This window comes from Pipra filicauda, unplaced genomic scaffold (genome assembly GCF_003945595.2).
Source record: "Pipra filicauda isolate LSUMZ 115617 unplaced genomic scaffold, ASM394559v2 scaffold661_size620017_pilon, whole genome shotgun sequence".
Lineage (NCBI taxonomy): Eukaryota > Metazoa > Chordata > Aves > Passeriformes > Pipridae > Pipra > Pipra filicauda.
The window spans coordinates 551,115-567,212 of record NW_024104822.1 but is presented as its reverse complement, the minus strand read 5'-3'; the positions used below and the strand labels follow the sequence as shown (position 1 = coordinate 567,212).

The 16,098-nt window shown below is 46.6% G+C and overlaps 1 protein-coding gene across 8 annotated transcripts in view; it reads right to left on the bottom strand.

Moving 5' to 3' along the window:
- TCF4 (transcription factor 4) overlaps nt 1-16,098 on the bottom strand; it is an 80,671-nt gene that overhangs the window by 26,326 nt on the left and 38,247 nt on the right. The window contains exon 1 of one of the 8 annotated variants that reach the window (XM_039388544.1): nt 6,007-6,110. The exons of the other annotated variants lie outside the window; for them this stretch is intronic. Coding sequence (XP_039244478.1) covers nt 6,007-6,075 — 69 coding nt within the window. The 5' untranslated portion in view covers nt 6,076-6,110. Of the gene's footprint in view, nt 1-6,006; nt 6,111-16,098 lie in introns of those variants that run through there. 8 annotated transcript variants of the gene reach the window in all.

Genomic DNA, 16,098 nt, shown 5'->3' with positions numbered 1-16,098 from the left:
AGAGATTTCTCTAGAGATTTATAGTTATTTATCTATAGATTGATAGACATTTATCTAGAGATTACAGAGAGATTTACAGAGATTTCTCTAGAGATTTACAGCCACATTTATAGATATATATCTACAGATTTATAGACTCATTTAGGAATATTTCTGTAGAGATTTGTAGAGATTTCTCTATAGATTTATAGAGATTTGTAGATGTTTATCTATAAATTTGTAGAGTTTTATAGACATTTATCTAGAGATTTATAGATATTTATCTAGAGATTTATAGATATTTACAAATTTATCTATAGATTACAGAGATTTATAGATAACCATAAATGTATAGATATTTACATATTTATCTATAAATTACAAAGATTTATAGATATCTATAAATGTATAGATATTTACATATTTATCCATAGATTTCTAGACATTTATCTATCCACTACAGACACAGTTGTACATATTTATCTAGAGATTTACAGACACATTTACAGAGATTTATCTTGAGATTTATAGAGATTTTTAGATATTTATCTATAAATTTACAGAGATTTTTGGACATTTTATCCAGAGATTTATAGAGATTTATCTATAGATTATAGAGCTTTATCTATAGAGTTATAGATAATTATCTGGAGATTACAGAGAGATATATAGCTATTTATCTATAGATTTACAGATATCTATGGAAATTACTCTATAGATTATAGAGGTATTTAGAGATGTTATCTATAGATTTATAGAGAGATTTATCTATAGATTCCAGAGAGACTTCCAGACATTTATCCAGGAATTATAGAGATTTGGAGATATTAATCTACACATTTATAGATATTTATAGACATTTCTCTATAGATTTATGGAGATTTATAGATATTTCCCTATAGACTGACAGATATGCAGCTGTAGATTTATAGATCTTTATCTCTAGATTTTTATAAATATATATATTTATCTATGGATTTATATTTATGGATGTTTATCTATAAATTTATAGAGAGACTTATAGATCTTTATCTGTAGATTTTATAGAGATAGTTATAGATCTTTATCTAGGCATTTATAGATCTTTATCTATAGATTTTCAAGGATACTTAGAGATCTTTATCTGCAGATTTATACAGAGATTTTGAGAGATTTATCTATAGACTGGAGAGATTTACAGAATTTTACCTATAAATTTACAGATTTAAAGCTCTTTATCCATAGATTTACAGATATTTCTCTATAAATTATAGAGAGATTTATAGGTATTAATCTATAGATTATAGGTATTTACGTATATATTTATCTGTATATTTATAGAGACAACACTCATAAAAATGTGAGTTTTAAATAAATTTTACCTAAATCTTATGCATCTTTATATAAAGATATCTCCAGATCTTTATATCTCTTATATATCTTTCTATATCTTCCTTATCTTTATATATTATATGTATATAATATATATAATATATATAATATGTATGATATATTATATTATATATTAAATTATATTATACAAATATATGGATATAAAAATACCTGAACTCTTCTTGGTATCTCTGTATATTTTATATATATATAAAAATATATTATATACATATATAAAATATATATTTATTTATTTTATATATATATTTAACATAGCTGTTGAAGAGCTCCAGCATTTATATCTATATTTTTATATAATTATGTATCTATATATCTATTTCTAAGATACACAAAGATCCTGAGGAGATAAAGCACTTTAATCTATATATTTATAACTTTATATCTTTACATCCATCACAGCAAAGCTGAAGAGCTGCAGCATTTTAACTCCTGTACTTAGATATATTTTCAGATTTGAGATGCGTATTTTTATATGATCCAACTAGCCCCTATATTTTAATGTCTTTGATATCTATTTACTATTATCCCTATGGATCCTGCAGAGCTCCAGCACTTGAATATCCCTGTTTTATACATATTTATTGATCTATTTTTATATTATAAATAGAAGCCCTGTTGAGCTCATTTGATATCTACATTAGATATTTTCATACCTATTTATATATATTTTTATGCCCATTTATATAGTTTTTTATATTACACACAGAGACCCTGTGAGCACTTTTATATATATATACATATATATATATATATATACATATATATACTTATGTGTATATATTTATAACTTTTTAAATTTTACATCTGGATCCAAAAGAGCTTGATATATTTATATACAGATATATAAAATATATATATATATTTATATTATACACATAGTTCCTGAGCTCAAGCACTTTAATATATATATTTATATAAATTTATTATCTTACACATAGATCCTGAAGAGCTTCAGCATTTATATACATAAATACATATTTATATATATGTGTATATATAAAAAACCTGAGGAACTCAAGCACTTTATATATATATATATTTGTATATGTATATTTAATATATTATATATATATATTTCTATATCCTTTATTTTACATAGAGATCTTGAAGAGCTCCAGCATTTATATATACGTATATATATAATATATAATACACCTATTTATTTTATACATATAGAACCTGAGGAGTTCAAGCACTTTTATATATATATTTATATATTTTTATATATACATTTTTATACTTTTATTTTCCATACATATCCTGAAGAGCTCCAGCATTTTTACCTCTATATTTTAAAATATATATTTTTAATATATATATTTCAATGACACATAAAGAACCTGAGCTCAAGCTCTTTTATGCGTGCATATATATAATATATACATATTTATATACTTTTATTTTCCATACAGATCCTGAAGAGCTCCAGCATTTTTACCTCTATATTTATATATCTATTTTTATATCTATTTTATATATACTTGTATTATACACACAGAACCTGAGGAGTGTAAGCATTTCTCTCTCTATAAATACACCTCAATAGATCTATAAATATATCTCCCATATACCTATAAACACATGTCTATATTCCCTACATTTCTCTCTCTCTTTCCGTCCATCCCTTGCTCTGTTTTCCCGTTTCTCTCCTTTGCCATCTCTTTTCTCCCAGTTTTCCTGCCCCTGTAAATCTCTGATCCGTTTTTCTCTCTCTCCATGCGGACACAGGTGCCGATGGATCTCTCCGTACATTTACAGCTCCACGTTCCCCCAGCACTGATCCCACTGCCCATGCCTTGGGATGCCTCCCCACTCCCGGCACAATTCCACCTTCTTCGCTTCCCACTCCCGACCTTGGGAAACCTTCATGAATCCTCTTGGAACTTCCACCAACAGTGGGGGGTTTATGATCCCACATTCCCACCGGGAAGCCTGGGGGGGTGCAGGGCTCTCATTCCCATTTTTTATTCCTTGAAATTCTCTCCTCCAAGGGAAGTTCCCCCCCCATTCCCATTCCCAGCTCCGTGCCATTCACGACTCCTCACTTGTCACTCCGGAGAGGGAACACGGAATTATGACCCTCCTTGGGAATGAGGGCAGGGAGCATCCGTCTCCTCCAGGAATTTCAGGGCACTGAAAAGCTTGGGAATAGGAAGAGCAGCCGGAATGTCAACAGGAAAAACTCCTCATATCCCACTCCAAGAAGATTTTCCTGCTTTTTTCCCCCCTCTTTCTTTAGCACCTGGAAATGACTTCCCAGGTGTTTTCCATGAGCAAATAACAATCAGACTCCCTGGCAGCTGCAACAGAAAGGGAGCAATCCCCCAAAACCAGAGTCCAACAGCAATCCTGCAGCCCAAACAGCCCAAATCCCACTTTCATCCCAGACAACACAAAATTCCTCTCACTTCAGCTTCCAGAGGGTCCCTCACGAACAACATCCTGCTTTTCTATAGGATTTCAGGGAAAAAAACAGGAATGAAAAGCCCATTATTCCTCTGTTCCACTATTAATTAATTCCAGCAATTAACTCATTTATCCTACACTTCATTATCTCCTAAGCTGAAGCTTTTCGATCCCAAAAATCCATGGAATGGGCAGGGGAAATTTCCTGCCGAGGAGCAGCTGCGAAGAGTTAAAGGCACAAAGTGTCTCCCTCCTAAAATTCCCTTCGAGCCCGGAAAAAAAAAATGGGAAAAAAAGCAAGTCTCAGAAAATCTGTCCTGAGAATCCTGCCTGGAATTTCTTTTTCCAGCCATTTTCATGCTTCCTGTCCCCAAATTCCCTCCTCAACTTCCACTGGCAAGGGGTTTTTTAGGGAACGATTTGGCGGGTTTTTCCCCCCCCTTCCCTGTCTTTTGTTTATTCCCAGGAAAACCTGCCGGGTTTAAATTCCAGCTGGATTTAAACAAGTTGACTTTTGGGCAGTGGGGGGGGAAACCGGGATAAAAAGCAGGGATTCGGGATTGTCCGTGTGGAGGCAGCGCAGCGCCGGGATTTGGGATACTCATTCCCGGCATCCCGGCGCGCCGCTGGCACGGCGTCAAGAGCCGCACAATGCCCAGGCTGTGCCAGAACAATGCCAGGCCACAATTCCCAAAAACCCACACACCGGGATGCTCCAACCCCTTCCCGAGGAGGGGAGGAGGTGGCCACGATCGCTCCCCCCGCGGCGCTTCCCTCTTTGTGCTTTCCCGGAGCCGGGAATGGCCAGGAATGCCGAGGCGTCTCTTCCACAGCATCCCGGCTGGAGCCGGCTGGGATGTGATTCCCACCTTCTGGAAAACACAAAGAGTGGGGGGCCAAGGCCTGGGATGTCACGGGGGTCGGCAATCCCGGAGTAGGGAATACTCCCCGGGCAACCTGGGAATTTTGCTTTCCACCTTTAGTTACTTCCATAAAAAAACCCGAAGAAAAAGACACAAATAAATCCAGGGGAAAAAATCCCAAAACACACGGACTTCCACCTCTATTTCCTTCTTTCCCCCCCCCCGGCCCCCAGAGGAAAATCCAAGCACGCACAAAGTTGCTCCAAGTGCCGGGAATTGTCCCCCGTGACCGCTGCTCCCGGATTTTATTCCCTACTCCTGATAAACAACAGCCTCGGGAACTTTCGGAAAGCTCCCGTGTAATTCCATGCATGGGAATGTCAAGCTCTGGAATTGGAATAACTCCTTGAAAATTAAAATAAAACAGGGGAAATAAAAGCCTCGGGGGAAATTGAGGAATGTGGGATTCCTCAATTTAAAGTTTTGCCCGCTTTTCCTGCGCAAATTCCCGGAGTTTCGCCGCATCCTGCATTCCTGCCACGCGTTCTTCCCAAAATATCCCAAACAAAAGGCCCCCGAGGCGGCCAAGAAATCCACGGAAATTAAAGAAATGAGGGAAATAATGCAGCCCGGCTCTTCCCACAGCTGTTCCTGCCCGGGAGCCTTTCCCCGCGGCCCCATCCCACATGCCGCCACTTCCCGACGGATGCGGGCATGGATCCCGCTTCCCTCCGTCCCAGTTCCCTCCCAGTCCGACTCCGCTCCGGACCGGGCTGAGCGACCCCACAAAGTTGGGAGCTGTTCCCTCCGCTCTTCCCTGCCGTTCCCCACCGCGCTCGGACCCTCCCAGCCACCTTCCCCGAGCCTTCCCAAATATCCCCGACCACCTTCCAGCGGGGAAACCCCCAAAGCCCCTCCAGATGGCGAGTGCGGACCTTCCGGGCTGCGCCAACTCCAGGCAGCCGCTTTTCCTGCTTTTTTTTTTTTTTTTTTTTTTTTCCCCGCGTTGGGAAGCGCGCGGGGCGGGAGGGGGGGGAGCTGCAAAAAGCAGGAGCGCGGCTGGAACGCCTCGTTCCAGGAGCTGCAACGCAACGCCTTGTTTTCCCTTCTTTTAGCGGCTGGAATGCCTTGTTTTCCCTTCTTTTAGCGGCTGGAATGCCTCGCTTTCCCTTCTTTTCGGGGCTTCCCCTCCCCTCGGGCGAGCGCCGCGCAGGGAAGGCGCGGTGCCCCTTCCGCCCGTTTTCCCGGGATTCGGCGGCCGCGGGCAAACTTTTGCGAGGGGGTCGCGGCCGGCGGAGCGCCGCGGGCAGCGCCGGGAATGGCGCTGGGAAGGGGAGAGCGGGAGAAGGGGAGAAGGGGATCTTACCGCCTTGCCGCTGCAGCAGTAGAGCAGGGAGCCGCCGCCCGCGCCGCCCACGGGGTACGCGCAGTACATCGCGCCCGCTCCGCCGGGCTCGGCTCCGCGGGGCTCGGCTCAGCCCGGCTCGGCTCAGCCCGGCCCGGCCCCGCCGGGGCCGCCCCCGCCCCTCCCTCCGCCCCCGCCCCTCCCTCCGCCCCCGCGGCCCGGGAATGGCGCTGGCGCCGGGAATGGGCCGGCCCGGGAATGCGGCCGCGGAGCCTCCCCGCCCCTTCCCGGCCCTGCCCGCGCCGCTCCCGCCGCTCCCACCTTCCCGCTGCCCCCTCTTGCCCGATCTGTCCCCGTGCTTTATCCCTTTTCCCCTATTTTATCTATTTTTTCCTTTTTTCCTTGCTGTTTCCTGGTTTCCCCCCGATTTACTCCTTTTCCCCTAATTTTCCTATTTTATCCCCTCTTCCCTCTTTTTTCCCTATTATATCCCTTTTCCCCCTCTTTTTTCTCTTTTTTTTCCCCGTTTTTCCTTTTTTTCCCCTATTTTATTCCTTTCTTCCCCTCTTTTTTCCTATTTTATCCCTTTCCCCCCTCTTTTTTCTCCTTTTCCCTGTTTTTTCCCTATTTTGTCCCTTTTTTCCCTCTTTTTTCACTTTTCCTCTTTTTTCCCATTTTATACTTTTTCCCCTATTTTTTGCCTATTTTATACCTTTTTCCCTTCTTTTTTTCACTTTTCCATTATTTTCCCTATTTTTCCTATTTTTTTCCTATTTTATCCCCTTTTCTCCTCTTTTTTCTTTTCCCCTGTTTTTTCCTCCTTTTCCCTATTTTACCCTTTTCCCTCATTTTTTCTCTTTTTCCTATTTTTTTCCTATTTTGTCCCCTTCCCCCTCTTTTTTCCCTTTCCATCTTTTTTCCTGTTTTTCCCTATTTTATCTCTTTTTTCTATTTTTCTCTTTTTTCCCCTATTTCCCCTTTTTCCTCTTCCCCTTTTTTCTTCCTTTCCCCCACTTTTTCTCTTTTCCTCTTTTTCTTTCCTCTTTTTCTCTCTTATCCCCCTTTTTCCTCTTTTCTCTCCTTTTTTTTACTCCTTTTCCCTCCTTTTCCCCTTCTTTTCCCTCTTCCCCCTCTTTTTCCTTTTTTCTCTTTTCCCTCATTTTCTCCCTTCCCCTTTTTTCTCCTTTTTAATCTTTCTCCACAACTTTTGCTCCTTTTTTCCTCTTTTTCATCTCTTTTTTTCCCTTTTCCTATTTTTCCTCTTCCCCCCCTTTTCCCTCCTCTTCCTTTTTTCTTTTCCCCTTTTCCCCCTTTCTTTTTATATTTTTCCTCTTTCCCCTTCTTTTCTCTATTTTTCTCTTTTCCCCTTCTTTTAATCTTTTTTCCTCTTTCTTCCCCTTCCCCCCTATTTTTCTCCTATTTTCCCTCCTTTCCCCCCCTTATTTCCCCCCATTTCCCCTCTCTTCCCCCTTCATTTTTTCCTCTTTTTCTCTATTTTTTTCCTCTTTTCCTCTTTTTCAAATCTTTTTTCCTCTATCTTCCCCTCTTCCCCCTTCCTCCTCCTATTCCTCCCCCTATTTCCCTCCTCTTCTCCCTTATTCCCCCCATTCCTCCCCATTCCCCCTATATCCCCTCTTTCCCCCTCTTTTTCCTATTTTTTCTTTCCCCCTTCTTTCCCTCTTTTTTTCCCTTTCTCCCCCTCTTCCCCCCTTCCTCCCCCTATTTCCCTCCTGTTCTCCCTTATTCCCCCCATTTGCGCCCCTATTCCCCCCATTCCCATTTCCCCCTATTTCCCCCTCTTTTTCCCTCTATTTTTCCTCTATTTTTAATCTTCTTTCCCTCTTCTTTTGCTTTCTCCCCCTCTTCCCCCCTTCCTCCCCTATTTTCCTCCTCTTCCCCCCCCTTTCCCCCCCCTTTCCCCCTCTTTCTCCCCGCTTTCCCTGCCCTATCGCGCTGTTGTTGCCCGCCGTGGTTGCCCCGGTTCCCGGTGTAGTTCCCGGTGTTTTTCCCGGTGTCCCCGCGGTGGCCATGTGGGGCCGGTGGCTGTGGGGCCGGTGGCCATGTGGGGCCGGTGGCTGTGGGGCCGGTGGCCATGTGGGGCCGGTGGCTGTGGGGCCGGTGGCTGTGGGGCCGGTGGCCATGTGGGGCCGGTGGCTGTGGGGCCGGTGGCCATGTGGGGCCGGTGGCTGTGGGGCCGGTGGCTGTGGGGCCGGTGGCTGTGGGGCCGGTGGCCATGTGGGGCCGGTGGCTGTGGGGCCGGTGGCCATGTGGCCGCGGGCGCTGCTGGCTCGCTCCCAGCTTTGTGCGCAGCTGCCGCGGCCCCAGAGCCAGCGAGCCGGGCCGAGGGAAAACCGGGAACTGCCGCGGAACGCGGGATAACGGCAGGGAGACGGCCGGGGCAGGACGGCGGCGCTGCGGGAGCTCCAACGACGGCCCCCAAGGGCCCCCAAACCAGCCCTAAGGTGGCCTGAAAAACAGCCCTGAGTACCCCTAAAAACAGCCCTGGGTAGCACTAAAACCAGTCCCGGGTATCCCTAAAAACCGTTAAAGTATCCCTAAAACCAGGCCTAAAGTATCCCTAAAACCAGCCCTGAGTACCCCTAAAAACAGCCCTGGGTATCCCTAAAAATTCTGAAAGTATCCCTAAGACCAGCCCTGAAGTGTCCCTAAACCCAGCCCTAAAATCCCCTAAAAGTGCAGCTCCAAATGAAGCGTCTATAAAATCAACTATGGGATAAACAGCCCTAAAATATCCCCAAAGCAGCCCCAAAACTCGCCCTAAATCCACCCCTAAAGGAGCCCCCAAAGCAGCCCTAAAGTTTCCCTAAAAACATGGATATGGAATAAATATCTGGGAAATGAGAGAGAAGAGCAAAGGAATAGTCCCAAAAGTCAATATATCAAACCCAGCCCCAAGTATCCCTCCAAACATTCCCAAGAATCCATAAAACAGCCCGAAGTATCCCTAAAAACACCCCTAAAAATATCCCCAGAAAAGAAATGTCCATAAAATCAAATGGAATATGGAATAAATGTCAATATGTGAAAAATATCCCTAAGAATCCCTAAAAACAGCCCTAAGAGTCCCTAAAAACACGGATATAAATTCACTGTCTCTAAAATGAGGGATAATATAGAATGAATAACCCTGAAAAGCCAATATCCTAAAATATCCCCCCAAAAACAACAGATATAACCCTAAAAGGCAGTATCCCAAATCCATGCCTGAGGCATCCCTAAAAACCTGGATACGAAATGAATGCCTGTAAAATGAAGGATAATATGGAATAAATAATCCTCAGAAGTCAATATCCTCCAAAATCCCTAAAATATCCCTAAAAACAGAGATATCAAATAAATATTCCCAAAAGTATTGTCATAAATATCCCTAAAATATATATATATCAATTAAAATAAAAAAAAACACGAATCAAATCCCAATATCCACAAATCCCAATATAATATCAAGGAAGGAGCCTTAAAGTAAGTAATTAAATAAATATATCCAGAGATAAATATCCCTAAAATAAATAGGGATTCATATGATCAATATCCTGGGGTCCCATCCCACAAATCCTGAGCATCTCGGGGAAGGATATTGGGAAGAAGAAGGAAAAGGAGGAGGAGGAGGACAAGGACAACAAGGATCACGAATCTCCTGGAAGAGGGAATGGGTTCCTGCTTTTCCAACAAGATTTTCCAGGCAGAGACTTTGGGAAGGGCATCATCCCGGGAGCTCCTTCACTGTTTCCAACCCGGCTAAGAGCTGGGAATGGGAATGCTGCAGGAGAAACCCCCAGGGGAAAAAAGCCAAGGCGAAATTCCCTATTTTTTTGTGGATAGGAGGGTGGATAACTCAGGGTGTTGGAGCTTCTCCACACTGCTCCAGCCCAAGGGGGCATCCCCCAGGAATTCTACCTGGACTGGGGGCTGAACAGGGATTCCATGTGGGATTCACTATGGAAAAGGCCAGGAAAGTGGATTTAGGGCTCATCTGGGACATGGGATTTTGGGATGGGAGGTTCCTGCTTTGTCATGGATGTTTTACCACGGCCTGGATTTGGGATTTCAGGCTTTAGGAAAACCAAATCCCACTGGAATAAAGAAAAATCCCTCTGGAATGACGTGGTGAAGTCCTGGAGGAGGCTGCCCAGGGCAGGGGTGGGACATGGAATTCCACAAGGGTTGGGATGGCAGGGATTTTAAGGATCATCTCATTCCCACGGGCAGGGACACCTTCCACTATCCCCAGTTGTTCCAACCTGGCCTCAGGCACTTCCAGGGATGGAGAATCCACAACTTTTACCCTCCCAGCCAGGAATTCCTTCCCAATATTCTATTGAAACCAGTGGGAAGCCATTCCCTGTGGCCTGTCCCTCCATCCCTTGTCCCCAGTCTCTCTCCAGCTCTCCTGGAGCCCCTGTAGGCCCTGGAATTTGCTCCAAGGTCTCCCTGGATCAGCCTGGATGAGCTTGGAATTCCTCTAAAACTGTTTTTCCTTGAAAAACACTTCATGGATCAGGTGAAAAAGGGAATCAACTGCTAAATCACTGATGAATCCAGTGTAGCAGTGCCTGGGATTTACAGAGTCCTCAGTATTCCCTGTTCTTCCAGGGTTTATTTTTTCCTCAAGCTCCAAAAAGTCACTAATTCCATAAAACCCCACATCCCATTAAAAAAATAGGGATTTCAGGCCCTCCAAGCAAGGGACAAACCCAGAGGCAAAGCCAAACCTGCTTCCAAAACGTAGGGAATTCTGGGAGCTTGACTCCCAACAACCCAAATCCCGCTTTTTTGTCAGGAGCCCAAATCCAGGTTTTGATTGTGCGTCTGGAAGCTGGAAGTCGTGTCCAGGTGCTGCTTCCAGGCTGGAAGCACAGACAATTCCCGGGGGCGTCGGAGCCTGAGGGTGGCTGCGGGCAGGGACGAGCGGATCGAGCCGCCTTCCCTCCCTGCTTTTCGGAATAATTCGGGCAATGTTTGGGAATATTTGGGAACATCGGGGCTGTGTCCTTGGCCGGAGGCGAGGACTCCAGCAGGAACTCAGCCGCTCCTGTGACACCCGTGCCAAGGAAGCCCCAGATCTGCCCGGAATGGCGGGCTCTGCCCTGGCAGGGGGGGCGGTGGAGGGGGCAGAATCCCGGGATGCGCCCGCAGTGCCGGAGTTTGGTGGGAAGGGAGCGGCCGGGCAGGGGTTAACCGACATATGCTGCATAATTAGGAGATGCATTAATGATTACGGATCCTCAGCCGCTCGGCGCGGGGGCAAAATCCAGGGAAAACGGGGCGCCCGCCGCCACTTTGCCGTGCCGGGGGGGGGTGGTTCGGGATTCGGGCCAGGAGCGGAGGCCGGCTGGGTGTCAGCCCTTTCCAAGGGGTCGGGATCGGGAATGTTTGGGAGGCGGGCGGGGGCCGCGAGGAGCGTTCCCCACGGTGAGGAGGCAATTATGTATGCATGATTTCATCTGCAACTCATTAATATGCAAATGTATGCATATGTTAGTTACTAAATTAAAAATGCAAAGCAGCCCTTATGGTGAGGCTCCAAATTTGGGGGTTGGGGGTTTTTTCCCACAAACACAGAACGCCAGGAAAAAAAAGAAAAAAAAGGGGGGAAGTTTGGGGCGGGGGGGGAACCTGCGGATTCCCGGGAATCTTCGGGGGGACCTGTTGCGCGGCAATCCCACGTCTCCGCTCGGATCGCGGGCGGGGAGAAAAGGGGGATTAACAGGGCGGCGGGGAGGTGAACCGGGAATGTCGGGAAGTCTTGGGAGATGGGCGCTAATTATCCCAGCAATCGCATTCCAGAGCCGGCAAAAAAAATCTCGGGATTTTGCTCGGTTTTTAATGGTTTTGGGGCGATTCCCTCTGTTCTCCATCCTCCTGGAATCACTTAGCTGCACAGGGAACCCCCCCCCTTCCCTGTTGTCACCTGAGGAGGTTGAATGTTCCAGGAATCTTCTGGAAAGGTCGGGAAATCAGAGGGTGAGGGAACTACTTGGGGGAAGGCGCTGGAAAGTGCCTTTCTTTCTTTCCCAGCTGCTTTTTCCAAGGAAAACAAGGATGCAAAGGGAAGCAGGGATTTAGGGGGTATCCTGAAGGATGAGCTGCAGCAGCTTACACCCCCCCTCCCCGTAGGGTAATAAGGAGCAAAAATTCGGGATATATTGGAGATATCCATTAAGGCTGAGGTTTGAGGGGACAGAATTCCCTGTCAGTGGTGTTTAGAATTCCCGGTCAGTCCTGCTTCCATGCATAATTCAGTTATTCCCAGCTCTGTCCATGGCTCTGAGGCTGATCTGGGGTGCTGGGACAGTCCTGGCAGCTCCCAGGGATCCTGATCCAAGCTCTTGGGATGCTGGGACACAGCTGGGGGTCCCAGGAGGGTCATTCCCAAGCACAAGGCCATCCCATGGGAATGGAATCCAAAGGGACCCTCAGGGCTGACACAGGGACCCTCAGGAGCAGCTTTATCCCACTGGTGGGACTGCACATCCCATGGGATCATAGAACCAGATGGCCCTGGAAGGTCCCTTCCCACCCAAGCCATTCCATGATCCCATGAAAGCACCATCCCAGTTCCATCCTCCTGAATTTTCCGAGGTCTTGGAAGCAGTGCAAAGGCAGGAAATATTCCCAAGCCCAGAGAAGCTGTGGCTGCTCCATCCCTGGAATTTTCCAAGGCCATATTGGAGCAATCTGGGATAGTGGAAGGTGTCCCTGTCCATGGCAGGGAGTGGAATGAGATGATCCTTAAAATCCCTTCCCACCCAAACCATTCCAGGACTGTGATTCCAAGCCAAACCATTCCAAGACTGTTATTCCAACCCAAACTACTCCAGGATTCTACAATTCCAACCCAACCCATTCCAGGACTGTGATTCCAAACCAAACCATTCCAGGATTCTATGATTCCAACCCACTGTGATTCCAATCCAAACCATTCCATGACTCTATAATTCCAAACCAAACCATTTCAGGATTTCACAATTCCTCCCTTTGAATCCATTCACTTTTCCAAGCCCTTCCTTCCTGATTCCTCCTTGCTTTTAGGATCAGGAAGGAGTATCCAATGCTCTAATTTCCCCAATTTAAGAGGGAAAAGCGGAGGCTGGAAGCAGCGAAACCGCTGGGAAAACACCGACAGATCCCCGTCACCGAGTTTTACATGGAATTTGGGAAGCGATTCCAGGCCAGGCCAGGCCTAAAGCTCCCGCTTTGCGCATCGATTCCCCCAACTGGATGGGATTTGTTCTTTTTACTGTCACGGGAAGCACATGTTCCGAGCAAGCTGTTCCCTCATCCCAAGCCTTCCCCGGCTGCCTGGGAAGGAAAAATCCCGGCACACTTTCCCCCCGGAAAGCAAGAGGTGATCATAAATATCCCTAAATAGCGTTCAACAGATCCGAGAGACATTAACACTTCCCCAATGCCAAAGGAGGCTCGGGAAAAAAATAATCGGAACAGATGCTCCGGGGTCAGCGAGGGAAACGCCTTTCCACAAAAAACACCCTCCCTGAATCCCAAATGAACCAGGAGCGCCGAGCGAGGGGCTGCAGCACCGCGGGAGCGGGGGAAGGGGACGGGGCTGGCACAGGAGCTGGGCCTCGGAGGGGTCTGGGAACTGAGAGGAGAGAGGGGAACAGGGAATGTCCCACCTGCTGCAGATCCCAGGCCTGCTCCGGCTCCTGCTTCTGCTCCTGGTCCTAATCCCAGTTCTGCTCTTGTTCCCACTCCACGTCCTCCTCCTAATCCTGCTCCTGCTCCAAGTCCTGCTCCTGGATCCTGCTCCCAGTCCTGCTCCTGCTCCCGGTCCTGTTCCTGGCCTGGTTCTCACTCCCAGCCCCTGCTCCTGGTCCTAATCCTCATCCTGGTTTTACTCCTGGTCTCGATCCCACTCCTTCTCCCAGTCCTAGTCCCAGCCCTGGTTCTGCTCCTGCTCCTAATCCTGGTCCTGGTCCCAGGGAGGCCTTGGAGGCCCTTCCAGGGCCTAAAGGGGCTCCAGGAGAAGCTGGAGAGGGACTCGGGACAAGGGATGGAGGGACAGGACACAGGGAATGCTTCCCACTGGTTTAGATGGGATATTGGGAAGGAATTCTTCTCCCTTCCAGGGATAACTCCTTCCTGAGCATCCCGCCCTCCACTCCCATCCCATGTCCAATCCCTTCTGGATAGGAAGAAAAACCTCGAGGAATCAAATAAAGGGATGAACTGAATCCATCCCTGCCCCCAGAATCCATGTGGGAAGAGCCAGATCCAAGAGAGGATTGGAGTGTTTCTATATTCAATTAAGTCCTGGGGTTTCCACTTGGGAAACTCAGCTGAATTCCCACAAGAAAATCAAATTATAAATGATGTAATTAGAGAAACAAAGTGTTGGAAGCTGGATATGGAATTCCTACAGATTTGAATATTTATTCATTATATTTAATTAATATTAATTTATATCCAAGGTATTTTCTGGACCCTCATCCCAAAGAACAAACAGAATTCCTGGTTCCAAATTTCAAGGAACTTCCTTAAAAATATTGCCCTGGAGCCCCTGGGTCTGGTTTTGCAGGAATTCTGAAAGAACCTGGAATTTTTTTGACAAATCCTTCCTGAATCCTTGTGCACTTCCCACAGTTTACTGAAGAGGGAGTCTCTGTCCCAGCTAAACCAGATCCCACTAATCCCAACCGGGAAGATTCACTCCTGGATTTGAGAGAGATTTTTTGGGAGTCCAAAATACTTCAATATCCCAAAATGGGTCGATTTCCCAGGAAAATACAAATATTGGAGCATCCACATCCCATTCCAGTCGCTTTTCCATGTTGGGGATATCCCATGCAATTCCTTAAAATCTACCAAATAATTTTTATGGGAATTTTTGTGTCTCTTAATCCATTTTAAAACAACACCACGGAGGTGCTTCCAAGTTTTCACTCCCATTTTCCCTCCTTTCCTTGGATCTGTGTCCAGGAAGGCCTCTCTGTGCCGAGGAGGCCTCACCCATCCCACTGATCCTCAAAGACCCCTGGAGCGGGATCCCTCACCCAGGCTGGATTTTAGGGAAAGGTCCCTCACCCAGGAGCCACTTCCAAGGAGATGGTTCCATGTGAGGAGCCTCCACACCTGAGGAATTTTCCTACCCGAGCATCCCGGGATTGGGGACACTCCGGGACACTCCAGCTGCTCAGGGAGGGAACAAGGACAGAACCACAGAACAGTTCAGATTGGAAAAGACCTCCAGGATCACCCATTCCCACCACGAATCACCTCCAGGGAATCCCAGGAAAGTGGCTCTCCAAACATCCCCCTCAGTTCTAGTCCTGGAATTCCAAGGATCCGGCCAGATGGAGAGCTGGGGTACCAGAACGGCGCCATCACCTACTCAGGGTTTGCTCCCAGTGGGGGGGAAGCTGCAGTAGCTCCTTCTCCATGGATCCCTTCTCCATGGGCCGAGCAGGACGTGGGATCTGCCAGAAACTGGGATCCACCACATCCATGCCTCTGCCCACGGAGCCCCGGGAGCAGGAGGCCTTGGAATTGTAAAGGAAAAGTGTCCATGGAGAAGGACCATGGAAAACCTCTACGAGGTGGGAGAAGCTCCACCTGGGAAGATCCAACCCTGGGAATATGCTGGATGAAGCCAATCCCAAACCCCCACCCCAGAGCACTTCAGATTCCGGCGGCGACCGGGAACATCCCACAGCATTGGAAAAGCGGGCGGGTTTTGAGGGACGCAGCCACATCCTGACCAAGTGTTGGGAATCCACACCTGGATTCCAGCTCATCCCGGCCTGGGATCACCCCCTGAAACCCCTCCTAAGAGTCTCCCCCCGTTCACCTGGAATTCCTTATTTGCCAACTGATTGTTCCCGTTGTTTCATGGATTTTGTTTTCCAAACTCGCTGCTGCTTCCCGAATAAAGGAGGAGCTGCTCCAGCACATTTATTCCTGTGTATCCCTGGAATTTCCACCTGCTGCTGATGTAACCCCGATAAGTGAGGGCTATTCACCGATGCTGCTCCCTGTTCCCGGCACAAATCCCATGGGAAAAGCCACATTTTAAGAGAAATCCCAGAACACTCCCACCCCATCCACTAAGGATGTCGATCCGTGTATCCATCC